Source organism: Colossoma macropomum, unplaced genomic scaffold (genome assembly GCF_904425465.1).
Source record: "Colossoma macropomum unplaced genomic scaffold, Colossoma_macropomum, whole genome shotgun sequence".
Lineage (NCBI taxonomy): Eukaryota > Metazoa > Chordata > Actinopteri > Characiformes > Serrasalmidae > Colossoma > Colossoma macropomum.
In genome coordinates, this window is record NW_023494788.1 from 26,706,276 (window position 1) to 26,724,045 (window position 17,770).

The 17,770-nt window shown below is 41.3% G+C and overlaps 1 protein-coding gene across 1 annotated transcript in view; it reads right to left on the minus strand.

Moving 5' to 3' along the window:
- drp2 (dystrophin related protein 2) overlaps positions 1–5,627 on the minus strand; it is a 74,175-nt gene extending 68,548 nt beyond the window's left edge. Inside the window, exons 1-2 of the mRNA XM_036568939.1 lie at positions 5,363–5,627; positions 778–946 (exon numbers count right to left, since the gene is read on the minus strand). Of these exons, the coding sequence (XP_036424832.1) occupies positions 778–824 (47 nt within the window). The 5' untranslated portion in view covers positions 825–946; positions 5,363–5,627. The remainder of the gene's footprint in view (positions 1–777; positions 947–5,362) is intronic.
- Positions 5,628–17,770: the final 12,143 nt, after the last annotated feature.

Sequence of the window (17,770 nt, forward strand, 5' to 3'; positions counted from 1 at the left end):
CAAAACTAGTTCATTAAACATGGCCAAACAGCTGTCTGTCAAATATCTGGTCAGCCGAAAAGAATGCCAGTGGTCTGGATGGCCCGATGTACTCCCTGAAGATCTCTTGTGGAAACCACTTAGCATTCTGTCCGTGTCCATTAAACCTGATTGTTCTATCCTATCATGCTGCCTTCAGGGCTGGATGATGTCAGCATGCTGACTAGATCCACACCAATGTATGGTATTTCATGATGATCCTATTATTACAAGCTGCAGGCAAGGGGGTTGTCTGAGCCAATCACACACTTTTACACATATCCCCGGAGAAGCACCGGGGTCAAGACAGTAATTAAAGGGCTAAGCGCATAAATAAACCAGGATGCACCACTGCCATACAAATGACATGCAAAACAGCTGTGTCTGCTTACACAGCTAGCACTGCGCTGATGACTGCTTACTAAGACCCTCTGGAGAATTTCATAGACTCAGCTAAAACCCTGATAATAAACATAGCAGATAATAATTCTGACAGTAAATGGATCAATTATGATGAGTGTCTGTTATTATGGGATTGTTCAGTGTGCTCATGCCTGTTAAAGCCCCTTAAACTCCAAGAGCTTGTATGTGGGCCCTCACTCTCAGAAATACAAAACTTAAATTTAACAATACATTAGTTTTATAGTACTTATCGAATCATTCATGGTAGTTACAGAATATTAAGTTCTATGATTAATGACTCAATAATAAGCCTAGTTAAAGAAAGCGGTTAAAGAAACAATGAAGTGTGAATGGCACCTGATGTTGTGGGACTTGCGCTTGATCTCGTTCCAGCACAGGTTCATGTCGTGGTCGGGGTGCTTGGCGTTCTGCCCTCTGCACTCAGTGGGCACCTCCTGCCCCTCAGGTTCCACCGCCGACTGGCAGGGCACACAGTGGCATCTCGGCCACGCGGGCCGCCCTGCAGCTGCAACACATACACAAACAGAGGATTATTTAAGAGCTTCCTCACATGTAAATGTCTCTAAAACTCAAAGTGAACACAAGCAGTAATCACTGAAACAAACATAATTTACATTCCCAGATGCAAGCAATATAAACCAAACACACACATAACCATTCAGATCTAATGTCAGTAATGTTTGCAAGCAACAGGAAGTGCTGTTTGTCATAGTTAGTCCCTACTGGGAGAGGCAGGGAGGAGGGTGAGTGTGTGGTTGCCTCTGCTATTACTGTGAGAGAATCAGGGATTCCAAGCACGTCCAGAGCGCAGGGACACAGACACAATCAGCCTACCGCGGGGCCCCATGATGAGGGAGCTTTCCCCAGGTCGTGACACACTTTATGAGTGGTCGCCGCTGCTGTCAAAGCGTCCATACGCTCATCCCTTCATCCTCCATCAAATCCGTCACCCCGTCTGCAGGGTTACTTCATTTCCAGGAGTCCAAATGCTCCCCTGAGAGGCCCCATGCACTCACCCCTGCACCCCCCTCATCCCCTTGCCCAGTAACCATGGCATAATCTCAGCCCGACCTCTGTACGAAGTGATAAACACATCCAGCTCCCGCTTTCTCTGTCTGTGCGGCTGCTGACGCTTTGACAAAACAAATTGTGGTTTGGGATGTGTGTCTCTGCGAGGAACTTAGTTTTCGCAGTGATGCTGGAAGAAGGGAGCTCACCCCCTGGAGAGGAGATGAGCGACAGGCTGCCAGGGCTTCCTCACCTCCTCACGGTCTCTCGCACTAAAAGATTTCCATTCCTCACACACCTACTGTTTATTCAGTGTGATTTTTCAATCTCCTTTGAATCAGCAATCGCTCTCGCTCTCGTCCCTATCTCTCCCTCTCTCGCTCACGCTTCCTCTCAGCATAATCCACTGCCTCCCTGATGAATCCTGGCTGTTCATGGTTCATCAGATAGCTGGATAGGCCTTCAGATACTGTTAATACCCAGAAAAACAAGGCAGGGTGTATCTCGAGCGCTGAAGCTTATTAAAAATCCGGACTCAAAACAGTGAAGCACCTCTTGCAGGTTTCATCTCACCATGCTATTATGACTCGGCGCTCACACCATCACAATTCAGTGATTTGCGGGGTTTGATGAAAATTGTGCTGAATCGACTCAAAGAAAAACAACAACAACAACAAGAGAGGCGGAAATGAGCCTCTGGCAAGGGCTTTGAGGAAGGCAGTTTTCCAGCAACAAGATCAGAGTGCCAGAACTCTGCACCACTTTTTCCTGCCCAGACAGTGCAACCAATGGCATGGCAACAGCCAAAGCATGCCACCCACACCACACACAGATATCTCAGATATAATCCTGCTCATTTCAGATCCCACACATCATGAATCTCAAATGCAGACTACCTAGTGGCCACTACTGAGGTGGTCTTCTCCAATAGAGGCTGTTTGAAAATTACAAAAAAAAGTCTCATTTTTTTCCTTGTATGATTTTTAACTACATAATGTACAATGAAAGGAAACAAGTATTTAGACAGTTTTTGTCATTTAATATACTTTCAGTGTATATAGATGTATGCAAAGTTTTTTCTTGACCAAATTACAAGTGAATAAACCTCAACATCTACAGCGAAAATGTGTAAAAATAACATCTGTCTGCAAATGTTAATGCACAATTACTTTATATTTGATTAGCTTAAAAAAATAAAACTGTGGCATGTGCAAAAATTTAGATACTCTACTAAGTCAGTACGTAACACCTCATCTGGCATATATCACAGCTTGGAAACGGTTTTGTAACCAGTTAGGAGCTTTCTATTCTTGTTGTTGGACTTTTCACCCACTTTTCTTTGCAGAATGCTCCTAGATTTTTAGTCTATTGGGCTGCCTCACATTTATAGCATACTGAAGATCTACCCACAGATAGTTCACAGTGGATTGTGAGGTGTCTTTTGGATCACAGCCTCTTTTTAGTTTCAGTTCCTTGACTGATTGTGTCCCATTTGCTTTTAGAATTTGATGATATTAAGTGAAATTCATTCTTCCATCTACCTGTGCGAAACATTTCCCTAACCAAGGTATCTATTTACTTTTCCAGCATTAATACACAGAACTTGGTTTATTTAAATTTTTCACATTTAAATATATTTTTATTGAATACTCAATACATTTTCCCCACTAGCTTTGTTTTTAAAACATATCTTTATGTTTTTGAATACATGCTTTTTTGTACATATCTATAAGTACAAAGTCACAAGACATTGCGTGTGTAAATTTGAAGTGGATCTATGCACCGGAAATATATTAAATAACAAAAACTAAAGTGTCTGAATACGTGTTTCCTGTATACACTCATGCAAGTAAATAACGATGATGATGATAATAATAATACGAAAAAAATAATTATTAATATTGTAAAACTACTACTACTACTACTAATAATAATAATAATAATAATAGTAATCATTAGTAGTAGTAGTAGTATGAATACACATGTCTTTAGTAAATGTTTTAAACCAAGTAAATTAATGTTAGAATTATATTGGACTGCCAATGTGATATTGCTGGCATTCTTGCTGAATGGAAGTTATTGTGAGCAAAGTGATGTCAAAATGAGCAATTAAATCTGTGTTCTCAGTGGATTTGTGGTAGATTTTATTAATTTCTTAATTTTGATATGCTGTATTTACCACTGGGCGGCACGGTGGCGCAGTGGGTAGCGCTGTCGCCTCACAGCAAGAATGGCTTGGGTTCGATTCCCGGCCGGGCGACCGGGGTTGTTTCTGTGTGGAGTTTGCATGTTCTCCCCGTGTCTGCGTGGGTTTCCTCCCACAGTCCAAAAAACATGCAGTCAGGCCAATTGGACATGCTGAATTGAGTGTGAGTGTGTGTGTGATTGTGCATGTCTGTCTGTCTGCCCTGTAATGGACTGGCGACCTGTCCCGGGTGTATCCTGCCTTCCGCCCAATGACAGCTGGGATAGGCACCCCACCGCGACCCAGAAGGATAAGCGGTTTAGATGATGTATGTATGTATGTAATCTGCTACAAGCATGCCTGCACAATGCACAGCGTTCATGTTGTGTCAAGATTTTGTCTGAATAGTTCTTCTTGTATGCAGCACTTTATTTTTGCTTTTGACACTGTAAGCATCTGCCTAAACTGTTTTAATTACTTAAGTTGGGTTACCAGCAACAGTGTCTGATAGGCAAAGTAAATCTACCTGTAAGATGTAAATATTTAGCTGCAGAAAAACAATAAAATAAAGATTTGCGGACCAGATTTAAGCATAAACTGTAAATATGTGATCAGCCAGAAGAAGCTGATAGTTTAAGACCCCTGCCCTACACCAAGGCTTGAATTTGGCTGGGCATTAAGCGTGTAAATGTCTGACCTTTTGATTAAATTATAATTCTTTAATTACAAAACAATTTAGTGCATCATGACACACTTCAGCACATATCTAATTTTACCATGATTTTTGTAAAATTCTGATTTATTTTTAAAATGTACTTTGAATATAAAAATATAGCTAGAGGTCTAAACTGTCTATATTGTGCTGAAATATTCTATTTCTCCCGATGCTCTATCAATTGCCTTGTGTACAAACCACTGGCAACATTCAAAACTGAGCATCTTATCACAGTAAAGTGAGGCTTACATATACACAATAACAGTATTAATTACTGAATCTTGATCTCAGAATAAAACACACCTTTTATTCGTATTTAAATTGATGCAGTTGAATTGCTACCTTCTATCTATACTGGGCATGACACTAACTATACAGGCAGACCAAAGCTAGTCAGATACTTTGAATATCCAGTTAGGCAGCATTGGAAAAGATTAGGTAAATGAAATGTGAGGTCTTTGAAATCTTCCCTCAGTACAAAACCTTCATATAATATTCACAGGACATTTCCTTTCAACTGATTTGCCTTAGTTCTGTCTGAATAAAGAGAGGAGAGACAATTCATACAAGGGCACTGGGACGAGAGCAATCAATCAAAAACTTAAATTATATATTTGGCTCATGTCAGGCCAGAGACAACTGTTAAAAAAATCACCATCTTCAAAGATTTCAACTCTTGTCATATTTCTGCCTTCTACACACTGACCACAGAGCAGCCAGACAGCTTTTAAGTATTTAGCCTAGCTGTCAGAATCTCACCTCAGAGTTTTCATCACACTACGATAAAACACGCTGCTCTGAACAGACTCGTGACAGTAGACAGCTCCCACTGGCTTTGCAGATAAAATATCAGGTGATCAAAGTTCTACACGGAGACGGACAGAATGTGTAACCTTTAGTAACCTGAGAGCACCCTGAAGATAATCTTGTTACAACAACAAGAGTCTCAGGCTCCTGAGAAAAATGCATTCTATAATCTCTCAGTGAATCCACATAGCACGGAAAGTCCTTACCTTGGTGTGGAGACCACACAAGAAACTCTTCCAGTGTGCCCCCACCTCAAGCTGACCAAAGCTTTTCACTCCTTATATAGACAGACCTCTTCCTTGATCTCCTCTGAAATGGTGAGTAAGCCTGATTTACAGTGTCTGGAGGTTTTGCTTCGAGGGCAGTGCTGAAATACTGAGAGTTTCATTACAAAGATACCATTGTCCCTTTTATTCCATATCACACCACCCTGGCCCATCCACCTACCAGGCCAGAAATGCGATGCACACAACTCAGCAGGCAGCCACTCGCCGCCAGCCCACCCTGAGTCTGACTGCAGAGAGCCTTGCAGCGCACTGCCTGCCTCTGGCCACAGCACAGTTACCCTGCTGAGTTGGATAAGCACTACTCCACATTTCAAGGGCTTCCCCCCCAATAATCTACTGGATAAAACAAAACAGGGAGATAAAACCACAGGCCTAGGTTAAACCTGGGATGCCAAAGCAATAAAACTTTAAGTGAAACCTTGTACCAAAGGAATTGAAAACAGTTATTTATTTTGTAAAAAAATATATTTGTGCTGAATACGCTCAATAATGTGACGGAGAAACCGCATTCACAAAAAAAAATAAAAAAGCAGGGACACTGCAGCGTTAACCCTTTAAACTGAGGCTTCATACTTCTCATTCGGTAATAAGTTTGGCAGCTACTTGAAGGAGTAATAGCGTACACCTACTTGAAACATATGTCAGTTATGTAGTTTTGAGAGGAAATGAAGTATGGGTTTATTTATCAGTTCTTGCAGTTTAAGGGGTTAAAGTATTAAGCTAACAAGTGAGGTCAAGAGCAGGTTTGAGCTAAACTCATGGACAACAGGCAGTCTAGGAGGCAAAACCTCCAGCATGGAAGGTTGTCTGAAGATGACAATCAGTGAGATCCAGGAAGACCACTGCCCATGTATGAAGGTGGCTGGCCTAATAACTTTTACAGCTCTGAATTTCTACACTACAGCTCTTCCAAATAAAGCAATGCATCACGAAGAAGAAAAAAACTCTGGCTTCTTCTGACACACTAACAGAAGCCCACAGGATGAAAGCTGTCCACACAGCCACATCCAGCAAATCAGCTGACACCAGGGCAACATCTTGCAGCCTTCACCTCGTTTACAAAGCGAGCAGGATGAGCATGCACATTTCTGAGACGAAGCTCAAACAGCCCCAAGACCCGGCTCTCTTTAATTCAAAGGAGTGCCCAAACAGCTTGCCCTCCACAGACATGCCATTATCACTTCAATGACAAGCCATAATTTTCTGTACACAAACATGCCACACATATACTTATTTATGGAGGCAGTGCCCTTGTTTTCCACCCTGAAGAGAGGCATTTGAAATTAGACCCCCATTAGTACTGGTAGTCATTACGTCTGACTCAGGTTACCTCAGTGCAATGATGGCCCATTATTGCAGCACTCGCCTGGTTGCTGCTCCCATCCCGCGCATCAGATGAACAACTGCCCATGCATTATTCATATCTGTTAGCTGAGTGGGGCGTGAGTGCCGCCAGGCCAGCAGCAGAACCTTAGCAGGCTGCTCAGTGGAAAGATGGGAAAAAAGACCTATACTCTCTGGGACACACTCTAGAGAGGCAACCCCTGCCTAAAAACTATGGAAGGGGTAAAGGCTTAATTGCCTGAGTTTCATATAAAGTCTTACAAGCTAAAAGGTATCCATAAAAACCCCTCTCACATGACTAACTCTTAGAGAGAGGCACATGAGGAAAATGAGCGGAAGAAATGAAAGCCTCTGGTTTATCTTCATACGTCAGATATTTATACATATGTTTTGGCTATGGGAAACCATGTTAGCCTTCCATGTTCTGAATTCCAACCAACACCTCAGTTTCAAAAAGACATGCAAGGATGGAAAACAGTTCTGCACTTGACAGAAATGCAATTAAATCAAGAGTACAGCATATACTTGATGAAAGATGACAATCCACATTAAGAGCTATCCAAAGTAATCCATCTGCACATTTCGTAGTACCTCACACAAAGTGTGGGTGTGCTATGTGACACTAACTGAATTTGCAATGAATTTGCAATGAATGTCAGGAGAAGATAATGAATGATTATTTAGTGTGACATGAGTGACAGTAATCACTCTCAGGTCTCTGTAACTATTTGATGTCTGTATCTGTGCTGTCTCTCTACAGCAAACCAGCACTGTTGGTGCAATTGCTTTCAGCTGCTTGCACAATCTGATTATGATTTGAAGACTGATAAGGTCATGTACAGTGCCCTCCACAAATATTGACATTCATGGTAATAATGCAAAATGAGCTGTAAAAAATATTCTTAATTACTTAATGTTTTTGATCTTTCATTCAAAATATTGGCAAAAATCTAATCTTTATTTAAGGTATAATGATAAAAAGAAAAAAAGTCATCATGAAATTAATTTTTTGTTAAATCTATGTGTTTTACAATTTTTCGCACCCCTATAAATTCTTAGGAGTGAAATCTAACTGAAGTATATTCCCATTCATATTTTATGTTTTTAAGTTCACCTGAGCTATTAAGAACCTTTACATGTTCAGCCATGACTTACTGATTCACTGGGGAATATATATGAGATGAGGCACAGGCCAAATTCCCTCAGTCATCCATCACTATGAGAAAATCAGACAATATAGCAACAATGTACGTCCAAAGCTTGATATGCTGCACAAATCAAGAAATGGCTGCGCGAAAACAGGTGCCTATTTCCACTATCAGGGCAACAATTAAGAAGCTTGAAACAATTGGAGATGTTAAGAATTGGCCAGGAAGAGGGGGTTTGTCTATACTGACCCCATGCACGGTGAGGAGGATGGTTCGTGCGGACAAAGAACGAGAATCACAGACGGGGAACTGCAGACATTAGTTAGGTCTTGGGTCACCATGTCTCCCAAACCACAATCAAACATGACTGGAACTTTCAGTGGGACCATGTTCTATGGTCAGATCAAACCAAAATAGAGGTTTTTGGCAACAAACACCAGAGGTAAGTCTGGCATGGACACAAAGATAGTCATGCAGAAAAGCACCCATCCTCAATGTGAAGCATTTTGGTGGATCTGGGATGCAACCCCATAAAAAACCTGTGGGATGAGCCAAAGACAAAGTCCACAGTGTGGAGCTTGGAATCTGAAGGATCTGGAGAGATTCTGTATAGAGAAATGGTCTCAGATCCTTTGCCATGTGTTCTCTGGTCTCAATAAGCATTATAGGAGGAGATGCAGAGCTTCCCTTTGCAAAGGGAGGGTGCACAAAGTATTATATGAAGGGATGCCAACAATCATTGCATGCAGAGATTTGAGAAAATACTTATTTTCTGATAATAATATTAAGATTTTTTTAATCAGTGTACTTCAAATAAAGGTTAGCTTTTTATTAATATTTTGAAAGAAAGATCAAAGGGATAAGCAACAGCAAGTTTTTCCACTGTCTGTTTTGCTCATGTTTACCAGGGGTGCCAATATTTGTGGAGGGCACTGTATATTCCAATGAAGTACATGGTTTGACTTGACAGATTTGCGCCTGAAGATGACAAATGGTATAAGTGAAAAAAGATCTTACTATAAGGTTTGGCAGTTCTGAATGCTGAGTGTTGTTGTCTATTCTTTATTTTAACATATTTATCAATTCACAGCTTATGATCAGACATCGGCTCAGACATGGTCAGTTCTTCCAAAATAATTATTCTGAATAGCAGAAGGAGATTTGCTTTGAGAGAGACAGAGAGAGAGAGAGGAAGAGAGACTTCAGTTTGACTTTCAATGAGGCTAACAAATCAGAGTAAGAGAATAACGATTTGTCAGATCACAGATTTCAGTGTAAAACGGATGGTGAAAGGTCATCACATTCTTCAGATCAAGTATATATTTGTCTAATGAACAGAGCAGTGTGGCCTTCTCTCAGCCAGCCTGCAGAGATCTGTGCTGTAGCAGTCCTCAGGGTTGGGCAAAATCCTTTGAAAAAGTAGTGATGGCTGAATACTGAATACACTGTCCCAAATGTATTCAGTAACGTATTCCATTACAGTACATAAAAAAATAACATATTCAGTATACATTTAGAATGCATTTAGAATACACAGTGATAAAGTATATGGGGAAAAAAGCACGCTGTTTGGGTAGATTTTATTTACTTTATTCATGCGCTAATACAAGAAATGAACACAAAATTCTCATTTATTTTGGCTTCATGACCTAAGTCAACAATTCGCCATAACCCAATAACATAATCTTGCAAAAGTATTTCAGTGATTTTCACTTAATGATATTGGACCACATGCACAATCAAGTACAATGCCAAAGCTAAGCTTATTGCTCAAGAATACATCCTTTACTCAGTTAAGACAGCCCTCAAAAGAGTTTACTAATGCTCAGATTAATAACTGGCTGTTCATAGTAAATGAACAGTCTATTTAGGCCTTAGACGGAACTTCAGTGTTTGTAAAGAAGCCATTGTTTGAGTTCTTCTTTTGATTAAATCTTTACATCATGTGTAATAATTTCAAAATAGTGACTTAACAAGCAGTGATAGTGCTTCTTTGAAAGATGGTATATATTTGTATATTGAGTGGGTAAGTATTTCAAAAGTATTCTCATAAAAATGTACACTGTAAATGTATCCTGAATACTGCCTTTACAAAATCTAACTTAGACTGAATACAGATACTCACTTTTGTATTTGGAATACATATTTCCAATACTTGTATTCCAATAAATCCCAACCCTGTGTGTCCCATACTCTCATGCTTACATCTTCAACCATCTCATGCTTACATCTTCAACCAGTCATTCACACTATCAGCAGCAGCAGCTAAACTACAGGTCCTTGGCTTGATGCAAGAACAAGGCGTTGAGATCCTAACATAGTCTGATGCAGCTAACCAATGAAGGTGGCAAGCAGGTTAAAGGCCAACCCCTAGAGACCAGCTGTTCTTTATTTTTCTGTATAGTTCGCTCCATCTGTAACAGACTGGTGTGGGTCTGCGTTTTCCTTTTTTTTTTAAACATGACTGAAACATCCTTGACTCCATTCACCTAAACAGGCTATTAACCATTCAGCTAAACAAGATACTCTTGCATGTTTTGTGCTGAGTTATCTGAGTGAGCACTGAGTTATCTGTGCTTGTCTGTGGCATATCAGTACAAACGGTTTGAACTCCTGTACCTTTAGAAGAATTTCAACCAGTATATCGTATGAACTGATATATCGCAAACTACTACCCTCTGGATTAGACAGTGCATCTCCATAAACAGGCAGATGGGATTAATGGTTAATCTAATCTTAAAGAGAATAAGGAACCCAGGTCAGCAGCAGATTATTAATGTCACCATTTCTGAAAAATATTTTTCAGGCACAGAAAACTCCATTAAGGTGGGAAAGCTTTGTGTCTTAATCTGGTCATAAATATTTTCAGTACTATATCCAGCACACAAATTTACTAATTGCTTTATTTATGACCAGAGCTGTTTGAGCTACATGTATGTATCTACTAAAGACTGTAAAGTTAAGGTTTACTTGTCATTAAATTGTCTCATTTACACTTAATTTTTGTTTTATAAGGCGTGTTGAGACAGCAAACATACTGTATGATTTTACAGTCTTTTTAATGTTCTGAGTGAAAAGAGTTTTATTTGAGCCCTATTGACTTCTAAGCAAATATTAAGCTCAGAGCCTGCTTTAATGGACATCCTCTCATTTCAGCTAGAGTTCTCTTTCTTGCTAATTTCATCAAAGCAAATTTGTGCATGATGTTTAAATGTAATTAAAAGAGATTTATACATGGACACTAAATGCACGCTTCCACAGCTGCTATGTGGAGAGAAATCTGATTAAAATAGCTTGCCTGCCGCCTGCCACTGATCTGTAAAGCAAAAACACTTGGTCCGGCAAATAGCTAATTTACCAACCGCTAATTGGAAGTGTGGCTAATCAACGCTCTATTGTGCAAAGTCCGGGTCGAGATGTGATGTCCCGTTCTCCATCTACAGGGTGAAGCAAAGCTTAGCAGTCCATGGAGCAGCAGAAATGGAACAGTACACACCATTATGAGCTCGCACCACTGTGAGCTTTCAGAGGGAAGCTTCCCTGGGGAACAGTAGTTTTACAGAAGCCTTTGTGGGACACGTGGCTGATGGCTGTCGGCTCACGCACGGTGTGTTACGCCTGCCAGCGGGAATAATGGGGAGAGGCGAGGTGGAGCAGCTCACGCTCCTGACCTGGGCTCGTTCGAGAACCAGGAATCTCATTAAAAGTGAGAGAAAAGCCTTCTGACAGGCTCCCGTGTGACATCTCGCTCTCCAGCGCCCTGGCCGCCCCTGCCGCACTGTCAGTCGTGTCACTTCCCGTTTGCCGAATGAGCCAGTGATATTCTGAGGGACGGAACTTTGCTTGACAGCTTGTTGTTAAATAAAAAGCCAGTCATAAATTATTAAACCCCCCGGAATATTTGTACAGTCCACCTACCCACGCAGGCACGATGTCGGTGGCTCCATCTGGGCCTAACTGTTCTCTAACTATTTTGACCTGTTTTAACCTGTGGAGGGTAAACTGATATTGATCATGGCTGACAAGACTCTTTTGCAAGAGTAAACAAACATATCACCTAAGAAATTCACTGCTTTTACAGGCTTTGAGTGGCAGAACTTCTTCTTCTTCTATCTGGAAACTGACATGAGATTAGGCTAAGGCAGTGCTTCGGAAGCAGATCACTAAGGAAAAAGAAAACATTAGCTGAAACAGCTATTAACCTGTAATCCACATGAGGCAACAAACTTTTAATGAGTTACGCTGATGTGATCATGCAAGTCATTGCTTAAGCAAACTCACTTTTCCTTAGCCTCTGTTAATTTGGTGGAAAACGGTACGCCCAATCACCGCAAGATCTGATTAAGACATTTACATAAAGCTGAGACAAACAACGATTAAACAAGTGACACATATACACAGAATATGCATGTATTTGTTGTTGATTATGAAAGAGAGATCCAGTGAGCTGGAGGAAGAGACAGAGAGAGGAAGTCTATCGTCTACCATCACTTCAGTGACACCATGTAAAGCAGGCTTCAGGCTTGAAGAGTCATGCCAGGACTCAAAAGAGTCCTCATACAATCACACCTCTTAAGCTGCTGTTTGAAACATCAAAGAACATCCCTCAAATCGGGACATATCTCTTAACCCTGTCCCATGATCTCTCTTAAAAGCAATCCCAATCTCTTAAAGGCAGCAGGTCTGAAGCCTGTTATTTCCTCCAGGTCCAGTCTTATTATAAAAGCCATTCACATGGAGGGGTTCCCAACTCGCTATCTGCTTTAAAAAAAGGACACACAGTTCCACATTATTCCTGTCAGATTACACAACTAAACAGCAGGCACAAAACAAATACAGCACTTTAAATTAGATAACTAAAAAACAGCTCTTTGATTGACAATGTAAATTCAGTTTTCGTTGAGGTGGTCCCTTGTGTGGGAAAACACACAGAATTTAATTTGCTCCACTCTTACCATGCCCATAAATAAATGATATACAGTCAGCAAAGATATGCATCGAATTTCTAACTCATTTAACTCATGCATGTTTTATTGGCAAAGCATACAGCTACCCACCAGGGTCATTAAGCCTATAACAAAATCAATGACCACCCTGAGAAAGGGAACTGTACAGAACATTCACGGTCTTGGCAAAAGAACAGGCATTGCAATTGCACAGCTTACATAAGGGTCCAGGGGATGAACTTAAGTGAGCCGGGCAATGAATCAACACTAATGTTACAGATTCATACATCAGAGGCAGGGCAGAACCTCTGTTATACGCTTGACATAAGCTGCAAGTCTGGAGAGCTGTGCAGCGGTGTAGGCATCAACATGTTGGGAGGAATGGTGCCCTTCCGGGTGGGGAACGTGGGTAGAGAAAGAGAAGCTGAGGAGGGGACAGAGAGGCACAGCTCCTTTGACTTTTCAGCACAGTAAGTCAATCCACAGCTCTTCCCACAGCACTGGCAAAATGACTTATTGCTCACTATGCCTGTCAGGTCAACAATAGCAGTATTTTGAGAGCAGACAGAAGATTGCTGTATGAGTTATTCTCCGCTGATGTTTAAAATGACAATGGTGTACTGTGATGAGGTAACAATATTTTGAATCTCAAATGTCGCAGCACAGACAGTCTATTCAAGATGATCACTAAATGTGTTACTGACTAATGAATATAAATATATAAATATTATGGCTCAAGCCACTGAAATAACAAACAAGTGCTAAGACGCATCTTGTTAAGTGTACGGAAAATCTGCAGCAGTTAAGTAATGAATAAAATAAGTATTCATACTTTGGGCAGACACTTTAATACTAAGACACACATTGCATTGTCACAGTGCACACTCACATCTGCATATGAGAGAGACTCTGAGTGCAGCCTGATCACAGCCTACTCCCACCCCCGAAATCAGCGCAAACTTCTCCAGCAAGACACAAACAGGGCGAGACGTCTGATAAACACGTGTGGGACTGCATTATGCAATACTAAATGACCCAAGCCTTGTGATGAAGACGTGTCCCTGCTTTTGCAGTACTTTCACATGAGAAAACGTCCCTCAAATTCTCACCTTGAAAATAAATGAGTCCAGAATCTCAAAGAAGACAATGAACTCAGCAGCATAGCTCTTGGCGAGTCTTCTTGCTCAAGATCCTTGATGTTTACAGTGGGAAACACAGTAATTATTGCCGTGACTAGCTGTGCGCTCTACATGCGGGTCTCTATTGTACATGTAAGTCCACTGTTCTTTCCTCTGTCTTTTTACAGTGCTTTTGTGTCCCACAGCAGGCTGATTTAATGAGACGTTCAGGTTGTGATGTGTGTGCAGACATGAATATCAATTAATGTACTTGCTTGAAATTCATGCCCATTCTCGGAAGACTGAGCACTGTACATTTGGAACTGAATCTAAAACAATTTGATCCTCCCCATGTTCCTTCCCACAGCACATATGAGTCTGGACTCTGTGATCAAGAAGCGGTGAATTTTTTAATATATTTAGGCTTCTGTTTCACCATGTGGGATGGTCTTTTTTTAATGGAAAATTCAACAAGCTGGAGAAAAGTGTAAGCCTACAAAGTAAACTTATGCAAACCATGGAGAATGTAAAAATCTTTTGCAGTAAGACTTTCATTTCAAGATTTTCATTCTATGCAAGCAAGATCCAAAATAATACTTTCCAAAAACACAGAGGAAAGTTTTGCCTCTCTGATGAAGTTTTTGCAGCCTGGGAATGAAGTGACTACAGAGTAGCAGGGGGGCTCTGAAAGATGGCTGTCTGCACTTAACCTGTCCTTAACCTGAGAGAGAGAGAGAGAGAGAGAGAGAGAGAGGGAAAGAGGGAAAGAGAGTGAACACCCCTAGCTGAAGCACTCCCAAAAAAGTGACAGGGTGATAGACTGTGACTGCATCAGTGGAACTTTTAATTACCCCTTGTGACCTTTTCAAAGGTGCCACCAAAATATATTTGTTCTAGCCTTGAACAAAGCCATGCTCAATAAAATGTTCTGCTTTTAGTCTAAATAACAAGACAAGGTAGTTTAAATGCAAAAAGGGGGGCGAGAAGAAAGTAAGTAAAAACAGAGAGACAGAGAGAGAGAGGGACAGAGATAGAGAAACTTTAAAAGAGGCAGCACACCACCTGAGGGTAGCTGGTTACTAATCCTGAACAGGGCTGAGTGTAAGAAGCTTTGATGATCAATGATGACAGCTCAGCAAACAATCTCTCTCAGAGCCTCTTTCTCTCTCTTTCTTCCTGTGACCCCCCCACCCCCCCACCCCCCATTACTCCTTTGACTAAACCAGAAAAAAAATACAGCACAGAAAGAGCAGGCGCTTTGGAGCAACAGCAGGGGAATAATCAACAATGTCAAAAAACAAAGGAAATTACACAATTTGAGGACCCATGATGAATCAATTATAATTACCCTGAAACAACACATGGGTTTCCTTGAAACAACAGAGTTTTCAGCGGCGGGAAAAAGTGAGAGAACTAAGGCTGGCAACTTTTGAGTACTAGATTCTGTGAAGCCTAGTGGCCTGCTTATTGCTTCACTATTTTTACACACTGTAAGATTTTCACAATTTCTATAGGGAGGGCTGAGATGATTACATAGGCTGTATGTGATAACAAGCAGCAGGACTCACCCACAGTTATATTTTCAGGCCTCTTTGAGAATCGAAGCATCTCTAGGCAACATGAGCTTAGAGATTCAACACAAGAATTATACAAAGAGTTCCTACAAAACCAATACAGTGGCGAGTAAAACCGTTTTCTCAAGGGAACAGATAATACATACTTTCTTGGTTTCACTAGGGCTAATCTAAAATCAGCCTGAAAACAGTTGGATGACACCTTTGGTCGAGTACACATGTGTGCACATGCATGTGTATATTTAAAAAGTGGGTATGATTGACAAGCAGTTGGTCTGAGCATTCTCCTTGGCACTGTTACGGCCTCCTTCTCTACAGGCATTATTTACAGCCCTTGAGGTGGATGGTTGTAGCTGAAACTCAGCCTCCGTGACTGTGTGAGTTACCAGCAGACCCCCATGGTCCATAATGCGAGGTGAATACAATCATCTGCAAGCTGCCGGATCCCAGATGAAACTCCCCTGGGGCTGAGCGGGTCTCTCCACAAATAACAGGCAGCGGTTCACATTTCAGCCAGGCCTGTCAGCCTTGGTGGACTGCTAGGTAAAAGATCGCCACGCAACTGTATTAACTTGTTTGTTCAATTTCCGAGAGCCACATAACTTCTTTCGCCGGCAGCCGCCGACCCATCAGCGTGCTGGGGCCATCCGTTTTCCTGCACAGCACAAAACAGGTGCAGCTAAGTCTAATTTATACTTCGCCATTCAGGTGTGGCACATCATCCTTCACGGTCGATGCTAAATTCTGCCACCTTCCCGTAGCTGATGGAGTGAAGCTGGATATGCCCGGGCTATTTATCTAATATCAGCACACTCAGTGCATTTACATGTGATTTTTCAGAAGTGCCCCAGGGGAACTGTTCCGAAGCCCAGGCACAGTATACTGCGCCGAGGTGAACATCAGTTAGGGTATTTAGCTCTTATTTACGAGTCTCACATGAGAAGATGTGTGTGTGTGGGATACGTCACATCGATGAGGCTCTTCTCCATAAGTGATTCAGATTTGCTTCAACGTGGCAGATTTATTACTAGTCCTCGTTTTCTGTAGCTGTGCAGTAGGGTAATTATTTTTGGACTCTGCAAATATCCTGGTCCTCTGAAGGATAAATACAGCTTAGTTTTGTAGTTTCAGCAGTTAGTTTTACACCATCTCTAGATTTTAGTACTCTGATGTATTGGTGAGAGGTGGCTCAGCACTGTTGTAACATGCACTTGCAGTCGCTCCACATTTGCTGCCAAAACGCATCAATCTATACTCATTCTCGAGCCACGCAAAACACTTCGCTCTCTTCTTTAGAGTTGAGAGCATCTTTAGAATAATCAGCTGGAGCAGGGATAATTTGGCAAGAAATCATTAAGGAGTTCATTCGAGCAAATAATTACATTAATTGATTCAGATGAGAGCACAGTGGCACTTAATAAACACAGAAATAAACATGCAGATGCTCAGGAGGAAGTTAATAAAGTGACAAGGTGCTCATGCAAAACAACACAGGGGGCTCACGTGGAGCCTAAGCACGTGCGTAGCAGTCGAGGACCCATAATTGTGGAGTGCTAAAATAAATAAATAAATAACAATTAAACACACTGTGCTTGAGTCAGGACAGCCTACTCCAAGACTCAGTGGTAATTAATTCTTTAATTAATTTCCACGTAATGAAGGCCAACTCAATTGTGGTTTCTGGAGCCAGAGGTGCCGCCACTTTGTCTACTGTCTCCCCAACTGTAGGATGAGAGGAGGGGATTATGGCTCAGGTGCTTAGCCCGGAGTGGGCCCTCCACATTTTCACACCCAGGTGCACACATAATGCAAAAAAACTGGGGTTACAGTGCATTCTGTGGAATGCCCTCACCTGTTTACTGATCACTCAACACTGAAAAGACCACTGAAAAGGAATGTTATTCTCTAATGTGACTGTCATAAATTTCAGCCAAAATGAGCAAACAGATGTGTCTCTGATAGAGCAATAGTCCTGTTTACAGCTCCTAGATTCATTTTACACTAGTTATCCTATTCTGGACCACTGCCAGTTCCTTCTACTGACTAAATTACCTGTTTCAGTTGACACTCCTCTTTATTTACATAGCTCTGCTGAGGCTGGTGGAGACACAGCACTGTGGATTATGACACTCCAGAGAGCCGAGTGCAGCTAATTAATGTGACAGATTAAAAGAGGTCTTTCAGTTCACTCCCTTAA